Source organism: Salvelinus sp. IW2-2015, linkage group LG28, assembly GCF_002910315.2.
Source record: "Salvelinus sp. IW2-2015 linkage group LG28, ASM291031v2, whole genome shotgun sequence".
Lineage (NCBI taxonomy): Eukaryota > Metazoa > Chordata > Actinopteri > Salmoniformes > Salmonidae > Salvelinus > Salvelinus sp. IW2-2015.
Window position 1 is genome coordinate 30,011,402 of NC_036868.1, and position 24,850 is coordinate 30,036,251.

Below are 24,850 nucleotides of genomic sequence, written 5' to 3' on the forward strand. Positions count from 1 at the left end.
GAGGCAAAAKAWWWWTMTTTTTTTTACTTGGACACTAGACATTTCCGGGTCTTATGACTCCGTGTCATATGATAAGTGTTTTTGAACAAGTAGTAGGAGGGGAAGTAGAGCACTTTCTAATGTAGTTAGTTACCATATTTCCAAACAGCACAGAAACAGTTTCCCATTGCCTCATCGTGTGAGAGAAAAACAAGGTGTTGAATTTGAGAAAGTCATTCGGACTTTCAGACTATGGCAGGCGGATCGGTATCGGAGTGCAAGGAATACTTGTTTAAAGTCCTTGTCATCGGAGAGTTAGGTGTGGGGAAAACCAGCATCATCAAAAGATACGTCCATCAGTTATTCTCCCAACACTACAGAGCGACTATTGGGGTCGATTTTGCGCTCAAAGTTATCAACTGGGACAGCAACACGCTGGTGAGGTTACAACTATGGGATATCGCAGGTAAGACAGATGGATGCACATTTTCTATATATCAAGACTATTGAGATGCTACAAATGGGCTTACCCTATGCTATGCATTGTTTGGTGAAAGTAGCCTGTCCACTTTCTGAAAAGTGCTCGAGTGTGGTGACTGRGCAATTCTAGAGGGGAAGCTTTGAATTACACACGTGTTTACGCGACTGCACAGCAAATAATGTTGTTAGCACAATAGTAATTATGTATATATATATTTTTTTACATACGTGGGCTTCATACTATGTACACAGGGGCACGTGCATATTTATGTGAAAATACCGGTTTGGTCTGTTGTTTCCCCCGGTGTTATGATCAGGGTAACCAACATAAAACAATGTAGGTAATGTGGGGGTCGCTCGATCACCCGCCCCGTGGGAAGTGAGTCTGTCGAGAATCGAACGTCAGTCCATTGTCATTGGCATCTCATCCCTACATGTTGAGTTAGTTGGTTATGCCAGACCAGAAAGAACGCCTGCCCTACTGTCTCTCAATAATAGCCTACAATCTAGTTTGTGGGATGTTTTCCAAACTAAGTCATGCTTGCCAGCCCGTCGCTGGTCGGTGATGGTATTTTTTATGAGCATTGTCTTTCTACTACAGCATATTGGATGACTCATTCATATTCCATTCACCCAGCTCAATGTAACATCGATAGGTTTAGGCTACTACATTAATGCTCTCATTTTCCCTATACCCATCATGATGTTGCTACAACCTAGCCTATGAATTGAAAGTTTACAARATAGGTGCACATTTGAAGAGAKATTTGAMCAATCAAGGTGACAGACAGTGACACATRCAATATCGCCTTGCACTCTCTTTTCTGCATCTAGCTGATCTAGGGTGTAATCATTAGTCCAACAATTGCAAACGAGAGTTCCTATTGGACAAATTCAGYTATGTTTATCCCGTTCCGTTTTAAGAAACGTTTATCAACAGAATCGGTGGAATGAGTAGCCTACAGTACACCCTTGATCACACTCAAACACAGTTCACTTTCATAGCAGCCACATACAAACAGCATGATCATTTTGCTCATTGCGTAATTATATATTGCATCTACGTGCTCTCCTCTCACCTTTTCCCTTTGCTTGAAGACTTCAGTGCACAACATGTCAGCTGTCTGTGACCAGGCACAAAAACCTTTCCAACCCAAACCTTCATATCATATCATAACCGATAACCACTACACACAGTCTACATCGTTGTCACCACATTAGCTAACGCCATAGTCAACATAGCTAATAGAACGAATGCGTTGGTAAACCCGCTACAATGATGCAGTAGAGTTAGCAAGCAGTTTAGCTGTTACACCGGCGGGGCCCGGTGGCAATATATTAACAAAACCAAAAGCTTACCTTGACTTGGAAGAGTGCCAGTGTTCGATAGCCATAGCCAACATAGCAACCTTCTCTGTTTGAGCCAAAATTTGATTGGATTTGTGTTTGCGTAGGCTAAACTAGCTAGCTGCATTCGCWAGCTAAAGTTGAAGTCAGAAGTTTACATACACCTTAGCCAATTACATTTAAACTCAGTTTTTCACAGTTGCTGACATTTAAACCTAGTAAAAATTCCCTGTCTTAGGTCAGTTAGGATCACCACTTTATTTTAAGAATGTGAAATGTCAGAATAATAATAGAGAATTATTTATTTCAGCTTTTATTTATTTCATCACATTCCCAGTGGGTCAGCAGTTTACATTCACTCAATTAGTATTTGGTAGCATTGCCTTTAAATTGTTTAACTTGGGTCAAACATTTTGGGTAGCCTTCTACGAGCTTCCCACAATAAGTTGGGTGAATTTTGACCCATTCCTCCTGACAATTGACCCCTCCTGACAAAGCGATAACGTGTCCACTAAGTTGGTGGCAGGGAAGTATAGGACCTTTAAGGGAGCACAATCAGAGCAATTGTGTAACTTAGGTAAACCTCTTTGCTCGCACATGCAGTTCTGCCCACACTTTTCTATAGGTTTGAGGTCAGGGCTTTGTGATGGCCACTCCAATACCTTTACTTTGTTGTCCTTAAGCCATTTTGCCACAACTTTGGAAGTATGCTTGGGGTCATTGTCCATTTGGAAGATCCATTTCCGACACAAGCTTTAACTTCCTGACTGATGTCTGAGATGTAGCTTCAATATATCCACATAATTTTCACTCATCATAATGCACTCTATTTTGTGAAGTGCACCAGTCCCTCCTGCTGCAAAGCACCCCACAACATGATGCTGCCACCCTGTGCTTCACGGTTGGGATGGTGTTCTTCGGCTTACAAGCCTCCCCTTTTCCCTCCAAACATAACGATAGTCATTATGGCCAACAGTTCTATTTTTGTTTCATCAGACCAGAGGATATTTCTCCAAAAAGTACGATCTTGTCCATGTGCAGTTGCAAACCGCAGTCTGGCTTTTTTTATGGCGTTTTTTGGAGCAGTGGCTTCTTCCTTGCTGAGCGGCCTTTCAGGTTATGTCGATATAGGACTTGTTTTACTGTGGATATAGATACATTTGTACCTGTTTCCTCCAGCATCTTCACAAGGTACTTTGCTGTTGTTTTGGGATTGATTTGCACTTTTCGCACAAAAGTACGTTCATCTCTAGGAGACAGAACGCGTCTCCTTCCTGAGCGGTATGACGGCTGCGTGGTCCCATGGTGTTTTATACTTGCGTACTATTGGATGAAACAGACTTGTGGAGGTCTCAAAAAAAAAAATCTGAGGTCTTGGCTGATTTCTTTTGATTTTCCCATGATGTCAAGCAAAAGAGGCAACTGAGTTTGAAGGTAGGCCTTGAAATACATCCACAGGTACACTCCAATTGACTACAAATTATGTCAATTAGCCTATCAGAAGCTTCTAAAGCCATGACATAATTTTCTGGAATTTTCCAAGCTGTTAAAGGCTCAGTCAACTAAACAGGATGACTACACTGCTCGTGTTGCGTGGCAGCGTTGCAAAATATTATTATTACATTATTGCACCAACAAGCGTCTGCCTTGCCAAGGGCTAAACAGAAGTCAGTTCTACTTGTGACACAGATCGAGCTGCAAGTCTTGTCTCTCCCATCTCCTCATTGGTTTATAGAAGCAGTTACCCACGTGCCATCTCCTCATTGGTTATACCCACGTGGGTGACTGAAAGACGAACAAGGTCGGTGGCCGTAATGCACCTAATTTATGAAAGTTGCCAATCGCAACATAAAGTCAAGAGAAGAAAAGCCTAGAAGGAGGAGAGATGACTAGAAATTCTTTGGTTGACCGTTTTATGTGTGGATTAATTGTCGGAGTAGAGGACCTTGTGCATTTCAGGTAAAATGACAACTTAATGTTTATAGCCCAGGACAAATTAGCTAGCAACAGCAAGCTAGCTAAATAGAAACTTCTGACCCGCTGGAATTGTGATACAGTGAATTATAAGTGAAATAATCTGTCTGTAAACAATTGCTGGAAAAATTACTTGTGTCACGCACAAAGTAGATGTCCCAACCGACTTTCCAAAACTATAGTTTGTTAACAAGAAATTTGTGGAGTGGTTGGAAAAACAAGTTTTAATGACTCCAACCTAAGTGTATGTAAACTTCTGACTTCAACTGTAAGTGAAAGTGATAAAGAAAAATACTATGAAACATAGCCAGCTATCTCTCTTGCTTCTCCTTAATTGTTTTAAGACATTATCTTGTCTTTCTCTCTCTTTGGGTCAATTATTCAGTGCTAGCTAGCTGTAGCTTATGCTGATCCTTTGATTGGGTGGACAATGTGTCAGTTCATTCTACAAGAGCTCTGATGGATAGGTTGGAGGATGTCCTCCGGAAGTTGTCGTCATTACTTTGTAAGTCTATGGAAGGGGGTSAGAACCACGAGCCTCCTAGGTTTTGTATTCAAGTCAATGTACCCAGAGGAGGAWGGAAACTAGCTGTCCACCATGGTTTTACCCTATAGAGTGCTGTTGAGGCTACTGTTAAACATTATTTGAGGCTACTGTAATCAGTTATTTGGTGACGCGAATATATTTAGTATKSTTTTATTTAAAAAGGATAATCTTTTAATGTTTAACTATTCTTATTTTTATGAAATTTACTGAGGAGGATGGTCCTCCCCTTCTTCCTCTGAGGATCCTCCACACAGTTGACTCCCTATCATACGCATGCCAGCTGAGAAAGAGACTACAAGTTAGTCATTAGCCAGCAGTTAGTCAGGGCCTTGAGTAAGGGCTCTGTGATTTGAGTTTTAAGAGATTAAAAGGGTCGTGTTTATGTGTGTCTGTGAGGCTTCATATCCAATCATGAGGTTGTGCGATTGGGGCCAGGACATGCACGGTATAGCTGTCGTGAAGTATGTTGAATCCACTATGAATGAGGTTGAATTTGAAGCCAGATATAGGARTAGAGAACTGCAAAACCCCTCTGAAAAGCCAAGTCTCACACATTTTGGTGGCAGACAGGCAGAGACCGACAGGACAGGCAGTTTTCACCAAGACTGTTGAAAGAGGACTGCTGATTGATGGTGGTCTCATCACACACTGGTGGTGCTGAGACCACAACAACCTGCATGTCTGTCACTAGCTCTGATCGGTAACCCCAGAGAGAGAGAGAGAGTGGGACAGCGTTGAGATACACACCGACGTGGGTATGGTACAGTGCAGGGGAGGCTGGTGTGGGGAGCTATAGGAGGACTGGCTCGTTGTAAAAAATGGAACGGAGGGAAACGTGGCTTTCATATGTTGAATGTGTTTGATACCATTKATTCTATTCCAGCCATTACAATGAGCCCGTCCTCCTGTAACTCATCCCACCAGCCTCCTCTGGTACAGTGTCTCTCACAGCCGGATTGCACTCTACCAGAGGAGCTGTGAGGGCAAAACACACAAACACACAGTTCCTCATTCACATTTACTGATGTCATTGCTAGAGACGCTGTGAGAGAAAACACACACTCTCACACCCACAGGGGGATGACACACAATATACACACACCCTCCCACACACAGATACACTCATCATTCACACCTGTACACCAAGGCTGGAGACGGTGAGGATGACAAGGAGTCAGAGAAGAGAAGGAATAATGGAGTGAAACAGACAGAAAGTGAGAGGTGTATTGCCAAGTCATTAAGACCAGTCTTTAAAGATTTTGCATGTGTTTTTCTGTTATGTGGTTCGATGTGGCAGTTACTGATATTTGTCACCCCATGAGACACAATAGGAACAAAGCCAATATCACTTCCTGAAAATAATCAGAATGAATCTAAGAGAAGAAATCTGTCATTAAAATGCATTTTTAATGCAGGTTTTACTCACGCCATTTGACATCTAGCTATAATGTTTTAGGTGCAGTATTTCTCAAGTAAAACAATGTGTAACATGTTGTCTTATGCAGTCTGTTAGGAGGTGCCGGAACAAAAAGGGAGCGTGAGAGGGGGGCTACCTGGGGGCTCTTAGGTACCGGAAAATCTTTAAAATAAAGAATTGCATCACATTTCCATAGTGGCATAGAGCAGTAGAATGGAGTTGCTTGCAGAAGTTGCACACATGGAGAATTTTTTTTGCAGCCTAGGGTCRGGGAAAAATGCTGCCTTTTTATAACACATTTCATGCCATTCTGTGTCATTTTACACGACTGGAGACTTTAGCTGAATCTTTTTTAGTCACGCACAAAGTGATCGAAATGACAGGCTACTTTGACACTGACAAACCGATTCTGAGATCAATAAAAACGACCATGTCTTGAATCCATCAATAGCCTAGGTGTGTGGAGGCACATATTGTAGGATACGATATGAGGAGGAAATTATAGTCCTAAAAATGCTTTCCAGTTACATTGACTCAACCAATGATGTGAAACTCACTTACCGGCGATGCTGTTCGACTATTTGGAAGTTGATGACATATGTTGGTAGTCTACAGACTGATTTAGAGAATTCTCTTTTTAGCAGGAGCCATTTGCTTTCCAACCTGTGTTTTCCCACGATTGTATTTGAAATATTGCAAAAGGCCTGTTTAGGCTGAATGCTGTTCACTGACAGATTTGCCGCACGTTCCCGACTGTCGGCTATGCCTTGTGATCGGGCTTAACAATCCACAGCTTGGCATTTAAAAATGAAAAAAAAAAAAAGCTATTGATCTTCTGTGGCTAAAATATAGGCTTACTCCTAGTGTAGTATTGTGAATTATTTCTGAACAGACAGCGGTAATTCTGTAACTTTGGCACATTTATTTCAATTTGTCAGGGATGCTGCAGCACCTCCAGCACCCGTCCCGCGGGATGTGATTCTATGTCAGTACATGAAGTGTAACGCTGAGTCGGAGGCTCGTGTTTATCAGAGCACAGAGTGGAAGAGAAATCCTAGGAAGTGAATCCCATTCTKGTTCTGTGAGAGACACAGGCACACGCGTTGGTCCCGAGGATACAATGTTGCGCAAACCATCAACTCGGGCCAGCCCAAAATGAATCAATTCATAGAATGTCCAGCACGTTTTCACATGACGTTTTTTGAGGTGGCAGGAGAATTACAGAGGAGGCAACTCGAATTAACTCGCTTTTATTTGAATTTTTACAAACAGTGAAGATATTTTATTTTTTTACACGATAGGTACCAGATCGTGGCAAATAGGTTCCGGAAGGAAACAGTCCAAAACTAAAAGGTGCAGGATCTGGCTCAGATTAAGCACTGGTTTTATGAAATCTGATCTGCTGGGCAGGTTGTTCTCACTGTCAGTGTGTCCTGTGGTATGATTGGAGTGCATCCACCGCAGCTGTTTATCCTGTATTAGTGGGCATTGTCYAAATCAAAATCCAGCCCTCAAGTCCTGACAAACTCTTGTATTTAAATCTCACAAAACWAAGTTTTGGAAGATACTGACTTTATGACCAAAATGTACCTACTTGCACATTTAGTCAATTTTGTCACTGGAATAATTGTTTCTGACTAATATCGATGTCACATATGCCGTTTTCAACGAGAAGTTGGTTCTCGAGTTCAGTTCTTCTTTAAGCCTTTTTTAATCGTGCAGAATAAGTGGGTGGGCTTGTCCTCATGGCAACGATAAGGACCAACCAACGTTGAGGCAATGTCGTCCTTACTCGCCCATAATGATTACAATCTCGGGTGGAATGATAGTAATCAGGGCCTAGTGGAAAAATGGATGTACGTTGGAAGTCAGCGTGAGGCCTGGGCCTCGCCCGCCCCCTCTGGTCCAGAATAGCTGCCCTCATCTGGGCTTGTCTGAGCCATGGACAGGATGATTACAACCATGGGGTGGTAGTGGAGTAAGTAAGCCAGCACCTTTTGCCAAGGATTTAGACATCCTGAGAGAAGGGCCACCTACCTCACTGTTTCTCTAGAGGGGGAGGTAAGAAAGGAAATCAATAATGGGGGAAGGGGTGAAACAGAGGAAGATTGGGGATAGTCCATCAAGGGTCCATCAATACCCTTTTAGAGTATTTGATTATGTGGCAATGTTCATATTCTTTGTTTTCCAGATTCTCCTTTGCCACTCAKTCTGCATGATGCAAACTTCTATTGGCCCTAGCTGTCTCGTAATGACCACCATATTTACTGTATCTCCGCCAGAGAAACGTTAGGCCAGCATTTCTGTGGACTTCTGTGGAGGTTGGTTCACAGCCCTAAGCCTCTTAACAACCGACTGGTGAGACTGCCAGTGCCTRCGTTGCCGCTGCCACGTCTAGCTTGGATAGTTTCCATGGCAACRCACCCACAGATAGCATCTCGACAGAGACCGTAGAGGAAACTCGGGTTGCTAGGGCACGGGATGATGAAGAGTTTCTCTCTTTTCTCAGTGTTTCCATCTGTTCTTCCCACTTTCATAGACAACTCCCACAAGGATCAAGGGGAGGAGAGATGGACACCCTAACCATTATGTATCTGTAGAAAAGATGACTTTCCCTCTCGGAATAGCAATATGGATCGCTGTACACTAAAGGCATTTAAAATATATTCAATGAAAGTCATTGGTAAGTTACTTGGAGTAACATTGCCTACAGTTCATTGATAGTGGTCTCACAGGGTCTTAAGCAATACTTCCTATTTTATTTTGTTTGGGGTTTTATATTAATAATGTGGAAAGCCAAGTTGTAAATGTACTGGAATTCCCTAATGATCGTCTCTCCTCCCAGTTTTTGTTTTTGTAAATATTCTAGTTTTACAGACTTGGCATTCCACTTCAGGAAGTGATTAGAAAAGGATATGAGAATCTCACACACAAAAACAAACCATGTTTACCCGTAAATGGCCAACCTGTCCTGACTCCTTATTGTCGTTACAGTCTCCGGCTCATTACGGTAGCCTGCACCGTGAGACACTCATACCCTTCGTKGGAATGCTAATTAGGTTACAGAATTTCTCAATTACAGCACATGACTCGTATTTCTCCCCATAAGCTCACTGTGTTATCCTGTTCTTCCTTAACAATGTTGAATCGCTGCCTACATCGAGGTTGTGCCATCGGGGGTTAGACCTTCTTTCGAGACTGCCTTGGAAGTTACAGTAGAATAGATAACAAGCCGTCTGTTGTCTAACCATTGAACCTCATCATGGCTCTAATGGCCGAACATCTCAGCACAAACCACAATCATCACTATGCTGTACACATGCCTGTGTGTGCCTGTGTGCACGGTAATATGTGTGTGTGTGTGTGTGTGTACTGGGCTAATTGATCCATTTAATCAATCTCTATGGCTGTGTTTACACGTCTTTTTTTCTCTCACTAATTGGTATTTTGACCATTCAGATCAGCTCTGAAAAATATCTGATGTGAAAAGATCTGACGTGATTGGTCAAAAGACTAATTAGTGGGGGAAAATATCAGAATTGAGCTGCCTGTGTTAGACGCAGCCTAAGAAGCGTTTCGACTCATTCTGTTTCCCCTGGGAAGGTGAGGGCTACTCCTACAGCATAGCAACGCTCACTTATCGACCACACACCATCTGAGTAGCACTGAATATTCAGCCCTAAGCTCACCATCTTATTTTAGGATGTCAGTGAAGAGATCAATTTCCAATGGCTTCCAATACATCGGAGCTTATTATGTCTACAGGTGAAATCATTGGCTAACYCAACCTAATAGCCGAGCTACTTATTAGTTTCATTACCACAAGGATGCTCCTATCCAGAGTAACTCCAGAATTCATGTCATTGTCAACATAACCAGTACGTGTGGCCCATGCCGGAAATGGACCGACAACAACCTRAGTTTTGCCGGCATCGTGTTGATTTATAGTGAAAACATACTTTTTAAAGTTCGGTATGTACAGTATGCGAACCTGTTTCCAGGTTGGGAGTGAGGACCAGGGAGTGAAACTCTCTAAGCTCACTTCATCTTTCTTCCTCTTCTCACCACTGTGCAGAAATCAATTACGATGTTATGAAACTCATAACTGGATAATGTTCCCTGCAACTGGCCTTGTGTCTCTCTATTTATTCACTGTATTCAGACTAATGTGGTTTTCAGCTTTGTGAACGCCACTCAATGTGTTGTCCTCAGAAGATTTTTCAGAAAATCTTCATTTACCATTCCTCTTTCGTCTCTCATCAACAAACAGCTGACATTTTGAAAATATCCGAGCACTTGTTCTGTCAATATTTGACTCCATTGACTACCCAGTTCATTCGATTCATACTGGAAACCATTTTCCCGCAAATGTCAGACTGAGCCTGAGCCTTAAGTGTTTCTGTGTGGAGCCTGTTGATTGAAAGCCAAGAAATATGTCTGGGAAACATTTTAAAGTCAGGTTCTTTTTTCAGGGTTTTTTATTTCTTCTAAGACTTCTTCTAATGAATCTCTGGGCACCAAAAGGCCTGGAAATGAAAYCCTTATTTCAACCGATCGTCTCTCCTTCCTACTGTGCCGTGTCCCCAGTGAATTCACCTGGGGTTAAACCGACTAAATTTAGACCCTCAATTAGGAGCAATTACTGAGCAGGTCTGTAGGCTCCTCAGTGTATTCACTCCCTCGCCTACAGCCGCACTGCAACGAGCCGCTCAGTTTCCATACATGGCTGGGTAAAGTACCTATAATGAAGTATACCTTCAGGGGGAAAAACTGCCATCAAAGTTCCTGAAACTGCTCTCTGTATTCCGTGTTTAACTTGGCTGCAGTGCATACCGGTGCTGTAATGTGAGGTGAGCTACTCCTAATTAGTTATATTTAATTGGATGAAGTGTGCTGTAACCACATCCATTTCTGTTGTAACTGAAACCCTTTCAGTGGAAAACTGAAGTGATGGTCTAGAAGCCTGGCTGGCTGGCTGGGTGTGATCCCAGCCAGGGGTCTTCCCATTGAACCTCCGACCTAAAGATTCACCTTAATTGAGATACGCCTCTGCGAACAGTCACTCACTGGTTGCTTGACATCAGCAGTCTTGAAGGTTCTATAAACTCTTGTCCTGGGAATTATTTTTGGAAGATGGGGCTCCACCAGAATCTGGTTCCTCTCAAGGTTTTTGTKCAGTGCTCATTACTGTAATTCAATGGACCTTTCAGGGAAATGTAAAATTGTTCGGGTCAATTGTGTTGGAATTTTCCCACCAYATTGCCAGACATACAGATGAAATGRTTTAAAGCARGATACCCATTCTATTTAACTTGTCAAATAGAATTTGCAGTTTTAGTTGTATTTGAGGTATACGTTGAAAMTAAGGAAGGAACAGAATGGGTGATTTTAGATAGGATTTTGATCTGCAAGCTTCAGTCGACATTGAGCATTGGACCCTCATCCTCGTATTATTGACTATCTGTGCGAATTCTTAATCAATGCAACAGGCACTTGTTTGGCGGTTCAATATCAGTAAGCAGGTTTCCATCCAACCTTTTTTATGCGAGTAAAGTACATGTTTGATAAAAAATGTCATACCCGATGGAAAACAGCAAATTTGTCGGTAAATGTTCCAMTCAAAAATACATTAGACGGTGGGATGTTTAGTTGTCGGTAAAATTAATTATGCGATAAATGGTGGTGGAAATGCCTTTTTTACGCAAATATTGATATAATAACCATCATATCGATATGTTCTGTAGTCTCCTACTATGACTCGGGGAAGCATGGCGTTTTTATTAGGCTACAGATGAAATAAGTTATGATGTTTTTCACAGGGGGGCAAAACTGCAGTGATGAGCTTGATGCTCCTTTTCATTTAATATCGAGGATCTTATTCAGGTGACATGATAAATGATGCTTGGCTGCCGTTTGACATCATGTATAGATGATAGATTTTTCGATTGTGTTATTGACTACGTTTTGTTTATGTGTAACTCTGTTGTTTTTGTCGCACTGCTTTGCTTTATCTTGGCCAGGTCGCAGTTGTAAATGAAAACCATTGATTTCAAAGTTTAACAAACCGTACGACTCTATGCACAAGTACTACTGTACTTTTAACAATTTACACAYAACATTTMACAAAAACACATCRGTTAGAATGCAGATGCAAAGTTTGGTAATATAATGTTGGTAACATCTCCCTCAGTTTTTTGTGTCACGTTTTCCAAAAACTCAACGATGTATGCAGAAAGAATGGGGGCTCAGCTATGATATYACACATTGACTTTGAAAGAATCTCTTTTGGTTATTGAATTACAGTAAGTGAGTGGATTTACACCCGGTAACGYAATCGCGGTAACGGAATTTCATCATGGGTCCCTGATCTGTCCTACACAGATAATAATATGAATGTCATTCTCTTCATGGTGATGTAACCTAAATAGGTACACAAAGGTATAAATATACAATATCCTCCTTTGCATCTTTGGGTATTATTCTAMTATCCTACTCACTGGCTATTATTCTAATGAGCTCTTACCCCAAACAAGACCATATTTGGTTGGACCGGACCAAATCTGAACCTAGCATAGACTTCTATGTTTCAGAAGTTTGGGCATCAAAGTACAGCACAGTAAAGCTCAGAGTACAGTACAGTGGAGTACATTGTATTATTCTCAACTCTAGTGTCCTCTACTATGTACTGTACTGAACTCTACGTTTACTCTGTTTTGTACTGTAATGAACTATACTCTACTTTTCCGTGTTGTGCTGTTCTGCACTGTCCAAACTTGTGAACCCAACTGTGGTTTGTGACGACTATAATTTCCCGTCCTAGACAATTCAATTGCCGAAATTCAGTTTTTTTGGGGGGGGGGATTCCGTTATCGATTTGGTAACAACATTTTTAGTTGAAAGTGGCACCCCAGATCTCAGTGGTAATTCCCCTTGCTTTGACTTCAAAGCATCACTCGAGATTTCTAGAGAGAATGGGTTCATTATCGAGGAGGCAGATTTCTTTCTAGGCTTGTCTTTTTGGATTAGAGTGAGGAAAAAGTGGGTCAAGATCCGTTTTCATCATATTTGGTGGGGAAGGGGAACCACAATGAAGGGAAAAAAATACCACTCTTACACTTTAAATGCTGCATCAAGACTATTAAGACTTCTCTTTGACTGAGAGACTTTTGCCTTTGTGAAACACTGTTGAGAACCCTCACTCAGTTTGATATCCATGTCTAAATCATTATTGGTAAACTGGGCTAATTCTCCCCAAAACTGGCACCTTTTTAATTGTCTCAAATGTGAGTCTGGTGAGATATTTTCTGGAGTAATATCGGGGCCGGTCCTTGTTGTGGTGTGCTCACTGCCCTGGCTTATAGGAACCAGTGGAATATCCTCTCACAGGTCTGCCTGTGTGAGTACGGAGGGCCCTGCTTTGATGTCTCATTAGCAACACTCAAAGGCGTACTTGCGGTCACCCCTCTCCWATAGGCCTACTTCAATGTTTTGTACATCAAGATGTGTTGTTTTTCCTTGGACCCTGGCTGATGTGTTACTTTTGGGCAGTAGCTGAATATCTACATTGAGCATTTCAACCAACCGCATTCTGTTTACTAACTCCATAGATACTACTAGACCTACGAGGTTGCATTGTGTACTGTGCCATTGAGTTACGGATCACATTCCTTTCATGTCCCCCATTCAGGTCAGGAGCGATTCGGYAACATGACGCGGGTGTACTACAAGGAGGCGGTGGGGGCATTCGTGGTGTTTGACGTGACGAGGGGCTCCACTTTCGAGGCAGTGTCCAAATGGAAGCACGACTTGGACAGCAAGGTGAAACTGGCCAATGGGAYCCCTATACCCTCGGTGCTGCTTGCCAATAAGTGTGACCAGAAGAAAGAGAGCTCCAAAAACACTTCCCTCATGGACAACTTCTGTAAAGAGACTGGCTTCCTGGGCTGGTTCGAGACCTCGGCCATGGTGAGAGAGAGACAGACACACACACACACACATACGCTAGGCCTACACCATAAGACTATAACAGCGTGTAGCTTTTGCTGTTTTGCTATTCGCTCTCCCCTAATCATAAAGCATTAGCTGCAACCATACTACAGATAATAGTATAGTTAGTGTGTGCATTAGGCTTTTGTATCGGCTTGAACTGAAGGTAAATTTAGGTTTTTGTTTGTAAAGTTATTTCCMAATGTTTTACAGGTTGCTTTTCAGTAAATATWAAAAAAAACACTTGGATTGTCAACAGACAATGACAAACATTTTGCTCTGTTAATCAGATCAGCTCAGAGTAGCATGAAATTGCCAATTTTAAGCCACATGTTTAAGATGGCTGACATACCTCAGCGTATTAAGGATAAACCGGTGCTTTCAGGTCTAGTTGCATGGTTGATTCACCACGGCTTACCGATTTTTAAATCACATTTCACACGTTACATTCTGTTTTTCTGGTCGTTTTTTTTGCGCAACGTCAAACAGATTAATAGATTAATGAATGGAAATCAAAACGKGGGCAAAAATAGCATGAAAAGGTAATGTAATAAAAGTGTTAAGGCCTGACTTGGGGGAGTTAAATCAGAACCTTAGTTAGCAGTGCTCCTCGTGCTGCGAAATCCAATTATTTGTGCTGTGTTGTTGAAAAAAAGCAGAGTGGGAAAACACAAGCACATCCCTCTGTGTCACTCGGGGGACTATTCGTTAGGTGAGACAGAAGCATGCTAGTCAAGCAATTCCAGCCAGGGTCACAATCACAACGATAACGGCTGCTGTCTTCATTTCCATTCCAAGATATGTTAAAATGCCTTCAATTGAATGCRTATCCTCATCTGAAAACACTCTGCTTTGTTTACGGGCTCTTTTTGTTGAACAGTTTTGAGCTTTTATTGGAGTTTGRTAGGTGAGGTCTTTAGCGAGAAATTCTGAATGACATTTATAATATTAGGGATCATAGCTGTGMGAAGTAGTTTGGAGGTGGGGTGCTGCGAATAAATTTTTTCAACGGGGGGTGGATTTGCCCGCGCTGCAGACGACTATATCAGTCCGCTTATACAGGATTATTAAAGGCCCAGTGCACTACTTCTGTTTTTTTGTTGTTTAAAAAAAAAATCAGAATGAAAGTACAAAATATATATATATATTTTTTTTGTATTCAGATTTTTCAGGGGGTGCTTCATCACCCTTACCTCCTGCGGCACTGAATCTCGTTTTAAGTGGCAGTTATGTTTCATAGAGAGACACCACAGGAATATGTATTACAATACGTATGCACTAGAGTTTACCCCATATTAGTGGACTGATCGATTGTTTGGTCGATAGGCTGTTGGTCGACGCCATCTTAATTAGGTCTATAATCAATAGCCCAACTATTAAATGGGCCTGGCTTTATAAGTCATCCATATATACAGTTGAAGTCAGAAGTTTACATTCACCTTAGCCAAATACATTTAAACTCAGTTTTTCCCAATTCCATTTCATCCTAGTAAAAATCCCCGTCTTAGATCAGTTAGGATCACCACTTTATTTTAAGAATGTGAAATGTCAGAATAATAGTAGAGAGAATTATTTATTTCATCTTTTAACATTCCCAGTGTGTCAGAAGTTTACATACACTCCAATTAGAATTTGTAGCATTGCCTTTAAATTGTTTAACTTGGGTCAAACGTTTCGGGTAGCCTTCCACAAGCTTCCCACAATAAGTTGGGTTAATTTTGGGCCCATTCCTCCTGACAGAGCTGGTGTAACTGAGTCAGGTTTGTAGGCCTCCTGCTCGCACACGCTTTTTCAGTTCTGCCCACAGATTTTATATGGGATTGAGGTCAGGGCTTTGTGATGGCCACTCCAATACCTTGACTTTGTTGTCCTTAAGCCATTTTGCCACAACTTTGGAAGTATGCTTGGGGTCATTGTCCATTTGGAAGACCCATTTGCGACCAAGCTTTAACTTCCTGACTGATGTCTTGATATGTTGCTTCAATATATCCACATGTTTTCCTCCCTCGTGATGCCATCTATTTTGTGAAATGCACCAGTCTCCTGGAGCAAAGCACCCCCACAACATGATGCTGCCACCCCGTGCTTCACGGTTGGGATGGTGTTCTCCGGCTTGCAAGCCTCCCCTTTTTCCTCCAAACATAACGATGGTCATTATGGCCAAACAGTTCTATTTTTGTTTCATCAGACCAGAGGACATTTCTCCAAAAAGTACGATATTTGTCCCATGTGCAGTTGCAAACCATAGTCTGTTTTTTTTAATGGTGGTTTTGGAGCAGTGGCTTCTTCCTTGCTGAGCGGCCTTTCAGGTTATGTCGTATAGGACTCGTTTTACTGTGGATAGAGATACTTTTGTACCTGTTTCCTCCAGCATCTTCACAAGGTCCTTTGCTGTATGACATCTGCGTGATCCCATGGTGTTTGTACTTGCGTACTATTGTTTGTACAGATGAACGTGGTACCTTTCAGGCGTTTGGTAATTGCTCCCAAGGATGAACCAGACTTTTTTTTTTCTGAGGTCTTTGATTTTCCCATGATGTCAAGCAAAGAGGCACTGAATTTGAAGGTAGGTCTTGAAATACATCCACAGGTAACCTCCATCTGACTCAAATGATGTCAATTAGCCTACTTTCAGAAGGCTTCTGAAGCCATGACATTATTTTCTGGAATTTTCCAATCTGTTTAAAGGCACAGTCAACTTAGTGTATGTAAACGTCTGACCCACTGGAATTGTGATACAGTGAATTATAAGTGAAATAATCTGTCTGTAAACAATTGTTGGAAAAATGACTTGTGTCATGCACACAGTAATGTCGTAACTGACTTTCCAAAACTATAGTTCGTTTACAAGAAATTTGTGGAGTGGTTGAAAAACAAGTTTTAATGACTCCAACCTAAGTGTATGTAAACTAAACTTCCGACTTCAACTGTATTTGGCTAAGGTGTATTTGGCTATGGTGTATGTAATCTTCCTACTTCAACTGTGTGTATATATATTTTTTTTTCGTCGTTAGAACAGACTCTCTGGTACACTTATTTAATAAACACTTGCTGTGGTGCTTTCTCYCTGCAGTTGGGAGGAGAGCGAGACAACGTTCACCAGTCACACATGCACTTACTGTGTGAAAATCGCGCTGTTACCAATGAGTCATTTGTGTGTCTTAATTATTTAATCAAACAGTGTGCATAAAGAATCAGACAAGCTCAGTGCATATTTAGTTGATTTTCTTAAACACATAGGGTCTATCTGTCTATATATGGAAAAATAAGCTTCAACATTTGGTCGATTGGTCAAAAGAACAGGATGAATCTCGGTCGACCAATATTTTTTTTTTAGTCTGGGAAAGCCCTGGTAMGCACAAACACACACTGTGAGTATTGTGTGTGTGGAAATTGCTCCCGATCTATGTGAAAATTAGGTCAACGGGGCCCTGTTGTCATGAAGCTGGGGACTGTGTGTGTGTGTCTCAGTTCACCGGGAGTTCTTTAAGTTTCTGCTTGTCACTGCAATTCTGATGCCACCTCTAGTCCCTGCGGAAATTACAGTTAACTCTCACACGTGATCTCCTGCAGTGTCCATGTCCACACACTAGCACCATTCACTCAATGTGTTTGGGCAGGTTGTGTTTCAACAGTTGAGAGTTTTGGTTGGATAATGGCACACTCACCCACATCTCAGTGACATCCCCATTCCCCAGCCCATGGAAAGCTCACAGGGATACCCTTTAGAACCCCACACACTCTGTGTCCCTATCAGCATTGAGGTTATGATACCCTCAGCGTTTCCCAGCTCTAATCCTGAGCTGTTAGACCTGTTGGTGCTTAGACATGTCCTTTGATTGATTATAGCTTAAGTGTGCCACTAGAAACCGAAAGCGTGGCAGTTATTTTAGCCCCATCTCTGCTATAGGAGTGAATTCCTTCTTGRAGAATCAGGCTAATCCACCCTCGTACATATACATTCATTACACAGTAGGCTCTCACGTGTTGAATCATGGGACACAATCCATATAGTTGCAACATCTTGACGGTCAAATACTGAGGTACTGTAGAAGGTTCCCTGCTTTGAAAACTTGGTTTCATTTGACATTTTCGTAATTTAGCAGACGCTCTTATCCGGAGCGACTTGAGTGCATACGTTTTCATACCGGTTCCCCCTTGGGAATCAAACCCACAACCGTGGCGTTGCAAGGACCGGGCTCTACCAACTGAGCCACATGGGATTTCCTGTGTTATTTCTTCTAGGATAACCTCATAACCTACATTGCGAGGAAAGACTTTATATATGTCTGTTTAGAGCCTTGAGGTGTGTGTGTGTGTGTGCGTGTGTGTGTTATTCTGTGGGATTGTATGCAGTGAGCACTTCTGTCTAACAGTTGAACAGAATGGCAAACATGAGCCTCCAGGGAATCTCAGGCTTCGTCAAATGTAAAATGTGCCTGCTGCTGAACTTCCTTTTCTGTCATCATTTGCAGCTGTGTGTGTGTGTGTGTGTGTGTGTGTGTGTGTGTGAGTTCATGTGAGTGACAGAAGGTGTGCCAGTACCCAGCATGCACCAGCACATGTTCCTGAGATAAATGACTCCATTAGAGGCTGTAACTCAGATGGTTGGCATGGAGCTGTGTGTGCGCAAGTACGACACGTGTGTTTTATAGACATGTCTGTTTTAATTTGTGCTGAACCACTAGGGCTGGGAAGTATACTCTATTTTACGATCTACCGATATTGATGCACGGACCAGTTTGGGATTTTACATGACCTAATATATATATATATATATATATATATATATATTAACAGTATTTTAATGTTTGGTTTGTTAAATGTGAGATCCCATGTGTAATGTCCATTTTAATAGTTTACTTGAGTCATCTGTCTCTCTCATGCCGCTTTCCACACAGAGCTAGCCCTGCCCCCTATCACTCCATGAGTGCATTTGTTGTTCCTCGACCACGAGACACTTGCGTTCAATCTGCATGGTGAATGCAGCACATGCAACAATGWTGATGACAACGATGRTTTTTTCACTTTGCCTTTTAATATAAATCCACTAGTGTTCTATAATTACACTATTAGTTTCTTACATCCAACCGCTAGTTTGTCATTTCCTAGCAAGTTGGGCCTAAATTCTGTTAGCTGCTAATTGTTAGCCGGTAATCGCTAGCTAGCTAATAAATGTACTGAGTCAGAGAAAATGTAATTAGCTATACGTCCTGATAATACCAGTGATGGTATAGACCGAAATCAGCATGTTTGTGTAACAGTATCTTGTAAATCAAAGCAAGAATATGTTAGCTACATGAAGTAGCTAAGAGAAAATGTTCAATGTGTCCAAAGATTATAGGGTCCCCTAGGAAACACTTATCAACACTTTGGTTTCTACCCTGTCACAATGGCATTTTCATTCATTGTCATGTCAAACAACACTGTATTGAAAGTGCCCACTATAACATTCTAACTATAGATTTGGAATAATTATTATTTCCATGATTCCAACAGTTCACCGAAGTGTTGTGCTCTAAATCGTGAAATCGCAATTGCAACATTTGGTTAAAAACAAGGCCTATATTGTTTGCCCATATCGTGCCGCAGGAAATGTATGAAAATGCAGAAAATTATTTTAGGTTGAATTGAACAGTATAAAACAATCAGAATGGTGAAAGACTCATTGAAATCACTTAGAATGTATGCGTTTCCACCCTAGGGTCATGCACTACTCATAAAACACATTTAGAATTGTTATTATTCATAAATATACCGTKATTTTGTTTTAAATATTGTGTTATGATATGTTGGTCATATTGCCCTGCCCTATGCACCATTTAATTGGACAACCATCTCTTTAACTATGAGACTCAAGGAAAATATCACTCTCTTCTTCCGGCTCTCACTGTCTTTCTCTTTCTCACTCTCTCATTACCTCTTTCTCTCTATCGGTACCCCTCTTTTCTCTTCTAGCTTTCTCTTTCACTCTAACATGAAAATCTCTGTCGCTCTCTCTCACACACACGGACATATCTCTCTCTTTGTCTCTCTCTCACACACACGAAAATCTCTCTCTCTCTCACACACATGAAAATCTCTCTCTCTCACACACACATGAAAATCTCTCTCTCTCACACACACATGAAAATCTCTCTGAGGAGCTCAACTGGGTCTGTTTTTCTCACCCGGCCTAATTTTTCTGATATACTGAGGAATAATGAAAAAACAGCTTGGCTCTCGGGAACCGACCAGCTACACAGCAGATGTAGCAACCAGGAAAAATAGACCCAAGACAAAATATACCACCCCACATTCATAGACACACCCAGTTTGCACATTCAAAGTGAGCGAGCCAGACAAATTTGAGTCTCATAATCAATATAATTTTACATTTTTCCCAAGATACTCACCCTTCACTTCACATACGCTCAGTAATGCATTGGCTACATTAGCCATCCAGGTTTAATCTAGTTGACTCATTGACATAGTGCTGTACTGCTAAACACCCATGCTAAATGTCGTCTCACGTGAGGTGTGTGTGTGTGTGTGTGTGTGTGTGTGTGTGTGTGTGTGTGTGTGTGTGTGTGGTTAGGGGGCATCACCATGTGAAGGGTGGCCAAGCGTTCAGAAGCACACCTCCGGCTACAGTCCCTAGAGGTCACAGGTCACTTTCAATATCGACCGTTGGACAGCTCTGCGAGCGTAATAGAAATCCTGCATCATTCCTCTGGGTGGAATGGGAATCCATATGTTAAGGGTGTATTATACACTGAGTGCACAACACATTAACAACACCTTCCTAATATTGAGTTGTAACCCCCCTTTTGCCCTCAGAACAGCCTCATTTCATCAGGGCATGGACTCTACAAGGTATCGAAAGCGTTCCACATGGACGCTGGGCCATGTCGACTCCAATGTTTCCCACAGTTGTGTCTAGTTGGATGTCCTATGGGTSGTGGACCATTCTTGATAGACACGGGAAACTGTTGTGTTAAAAAAAAAAAAAACAGCAGCGTTGCAGTTCTTAACACAAACCGGTGCGCCTGGCACCTACTACCATACCCCATTCAAAGGCACTTAAATCTTTTGTCTTGCCCGTTCACACTCTGAATGGCACACGTGCACAATCCATGTGTCAATTGTATCAAGACTTAAAACTSCTTCTTATCCTGTCTCCTTCCATTCATCAACACTGATTTTTGAAGTTGATTTAACAAGTGACATCATTTAAGGGATGATGGCTTTCACCTGGATTCACCTGGTCAGTCTCATGGTGAGAGCAGGTGTTCATAATGTTTTGTACACTGTGTATGTGGCCTTATCCATTCCTTGAGAGATTTGGATTGGACTTCAATTGGATTTAGATTTCCTTGTTTGTTCACACACCAGATTCCTCCTATGCCAGAAGTCTGATGATGATGTAGCCTATAGCTGTTTGCTGTGGGAGTAATYACCTCACAGCACAACACAAAGAGCAGTTTATTATCAAATAGTAATTTAGTTCAAATCTCATCTGCATTCACAATTGGACTTTGTGTTTGATGCCATGCGCCATCKTATTTGACCCCTCATTTCTGTTTGATGCAGCTTTGAGACACTTGTGTCGTCCAGTCATACACTCACCCTGAGTTTCACTGCTCCCAAGGTGCCCTGGCTGTTTCTCTGAAGTGTCACTTTGTGAATGTCTTATAGCAGCAGTTGAGGCCTGGAGAAGACACATTAATATTCATAACCTCTCCAAAACGAGGGATGACAGCTTTGTGCTGTGCTGCCGAGGTGCGAAATGACAAAATGAGGGATGGCTGCTGTTTTCAAGGTCCGCTCTCTGATGCCACTCAGCTGCCTATATGAAGTAGTCTGAAGAGCTTTAGCGGAGTCATGAAAGAATATTAGCCAGACTGCAAATGTTGGAAGCCTAGTCACGGGCCATGGCTATAGGAAAGGTCCTCTTGAGTTGACAACTGAGGATAAAACAACCTCTGGTGCTTGCATAGAAGAGAGAGGTGGATGAAATACCAGTGGTTTATCTTTTTTRATAGACTATTGTTCTGTGTGACAAATGGAATGTGCCCAAACCTGTTTCACCAATGTTGCTCCTCATTAGGTAACTGCCTAAACCAATATCCCCAGCAACTGTATTCATATTGAATTGATGTGACCTTTAACCTTAAGCCTGTTGTTGTTTAACCTTTTCCCAGGACAACATCAACGTGGACGAGGCAGCTCGGTTCCTGGTGGAGAACATCCTGCTGAACGACAAGGGCCTSCCATACGAGGAGAGCAACGGAGACCCCATCAAGCTCGACCAGGAGACAGTGGCTGCTGAGATCAAGCCAGGCTGCTGCTAGCTCTGCATCCACCTTCCCCCCTCCTCCCACTGGATCAATCAARCAAATGTATTTATAAAGCCCTTTTTACATCTGCCGATGTCACAAAGTGCTATACAGAAACCCAGCCTAAAACCCCAAACAGCAAGCAATGCAGARGTAGAAGCACGGTGGCTAGAAAAAAAACGCCCTAGAATGGAATGAACCTAGAAAGAAACGTAGCGAGGAACCAGGCTCTGGTTCCAGTCCTCTTCTGGCTGTGCCGGGTCGAGATTATAACAGGATAGCACCTCAGGCCAGCTCACACAAAGGGCCTAGAGGTCAAGGACTGGGTCTCCTAGCCCCACCCCTCCCCTATGTCCATTAACCCTCGACCGCCTCAACACCCTTCCAAACCTTAGCCGCCGTCTTCTGTATCTCCTATCACAACGAGCTGCTGTTCTGGAAGGGCGTGACCCTGAACCCCATATCCAACCRAAGCTGTCGTTACACTGGACCCATGCCCCCTGTCCAATGACCCTGCGGAAGGGCTACTGTCCAGGGAGTGTGTCTCGGCACACCCCAGCCCACTGACAATTACGCATGTAACCGTCTTGTTTCATAATGGTGCCATGAGTTCTCTTTTTTCCATAGTTTTTGCTGAAGGCCTGAACAAAGMTGGGACTAAGGATGCGCCATAAATAATGTGTGTTTTTTTTATCACGATCTGTGGAATATCTTCCAGTGTTCTTCTAGGCAATGCTAGTCACACACGGACCAAAAAATAAAAAAAATATCTTGAAAGAAAGAACAAATAGAAGGAAGGTGCCATAGGAACTCAGAGAGAAATCCCTGAGAGACTTGATGTCGTAGTAATAGTACGAAAGAGTACATCTAAGATGCGTATAATTTTTTTWAAACATTTGTGTTTGATCATGTACTGTACAATTCCCTGTGAGGTACATTAGGCGGGGGAGTGWACCCTCCCTCTACCCAAGCAGTTGAGAATCCTAGGCAAGTGTAAATAATTTTTTTAAACACAGTGCGGAGTCTATTAAGTTTACATGTGAAAATATACTTTGAAACCCAAAAATAATAAACATTTTAATTGATAATACTTTGTGTTGTCTTGGCTTAATTCTTTATTCGTGACACAATTTAATTGTCTGTATTGAGTGGAATTGAAAGAATGTGTGTGTGTTTGTGTCACATTTAGATTTGAGTCATTTAGCAGACACACTTATCCAGAGCAATTTACCGGAGCAATTAGGGTTAAGTGCCTTGGAGCTGAACATGTGAGGAGAAACTGAAAATGCGATCAGAGAAATGGGAATTCACATTATGAAATGTTTCCCAACATAATTCCTTGGGCTATTGATGTGTATCAGGCATGACCATGCTGTACCACTTAGGGGAGGCTGTGTGTGTGATAGTCATCAGACTATGCTGCAGCTCATGGTCTCCCATGCCCCCATTATTACCAGAGAAGAAACCAACGTCACACTAGCCTCCAGGACACACACTCATGTCGACTATTGCAGCAATGTCTACTACTGCCTATTCACTTTGTCTCTACTGACTTCATTTTGACTGAAATAAAAGGAAGTATGCCTATGCAATTTGAGCCATTAGTGCCAGTTTAAAAGCCGCTGAAATAAAGTGGACTTTTATAAAGAAGGCTGAATGTGATTAAATAATTTGTCTGTCTGCCACCCATTAAAAAATCATAAATGGCTTAAAATGATTAGTGTGAATRGAAAAAAAATCATCAGTTTCACTTAAAGTCAGAAGGTTTGATGGCAACACCATATCAAATTCAAGTCAGTTGGGAACKGGTTTTTGATGGCCCAATYTCTTGGCATCAGGTCTATAAACTGACATAAAACAACAATTGACACGTCAATCTGTTCGTTTCAAATTAAGCTATTACATTATGAAAGATATTTGATATAAAAATAATTCTCAATATATGGGGCCTTGAACAGTCAGCCTTGTGCAGACTCTGCCACGAGGAAACAGAATCCATAGAACAGTCAGCCTTGTGCAGACTCTGCCACGAGGAAACAGAATCAATAGAACAGTCAGCCTTGTGCACTCTGCCACGAGGAAACAGAATCAATAGAACAGTCAGCCTTGTGCAGACTCAGCCACAAGGAAACATAATCAATATAACAGTCAGCCCTGTGCAGACTCTGCCACGAGGAAACAGAATCAATATAACAGTCAGCCCCGTGCAGACTCTGCCACGAGGAAACAGAATCAATATAACAGTCAGCCCTGTGCAGACTCTGCCACGAGGAAACAGAATCAATAGAACAGTCAGCCTTGTGAAGACTCTGCCACAAGGAAACAGAATCAATAGATCAGTCAGCCTTGTGCAGACTCTGCCACGAGGAAACATAATCAATAGAATATGTTTTATGGTATTGTCCATCGGTGGCTCACTTTTGGAGTCAGGTCCAGGAATGGTTGTTACGTCATAATGCCAGGGTTCAGATGGACCTGCAAAAACACTGAAAATCTGATCACTGGATCTGAAAAAACATGACAAATCAATGGGAAAATATCATTATACTCTTGGATAAAGTATTTATTTTTAGGGCAATATTGGTAGGAATGTTACAAATAGGGAGGTTCYGGACCATTGTAAGACATCATAGTAAAATTCAGGGATGTATTGCAAAATYAAATAGCAAAATGGCATTATACTGGGAAAGTTGGGTTAATGTGTGGTCCTCGTAGGGTAGGAGTTAAAGTCAGAATGAATGGTGGATTGGTCTCCCTGGGTGAGAATCCAGTGCAGTACTTAAAGTAAGAAGAAATTGGGAA

General features: G+C 41.9%; 1 protein-coding gene across 1 annotated transcript; it reads left to right on the forward strand.

Annotated features, from left to right (window-relative positions):
* Positions 1–133: 133 nt before the first annotated feature.
* LOC111954654 (ras-related protein Rab-32-like) lies at positions 134–22,734 on the forward strand. The gene is made up of 3 exons (XM_023974536.3): positions 134–445; positions 13,432–13,709; positions 21,914–22,734. The coding sequence occupies exons 1-3, from the start codon at positions 232–234 to the stop codon at positions 22,061–22,063; spliced, it is 642 nt and encodes a 213-aa protein (XP_023830304.1). The 5' UTR covers positions 134–231; the 3' UTR covers positions 22,064–22,734.
* Positions 22,735–24,850: the final 2,116 nt, after the last annotated feature.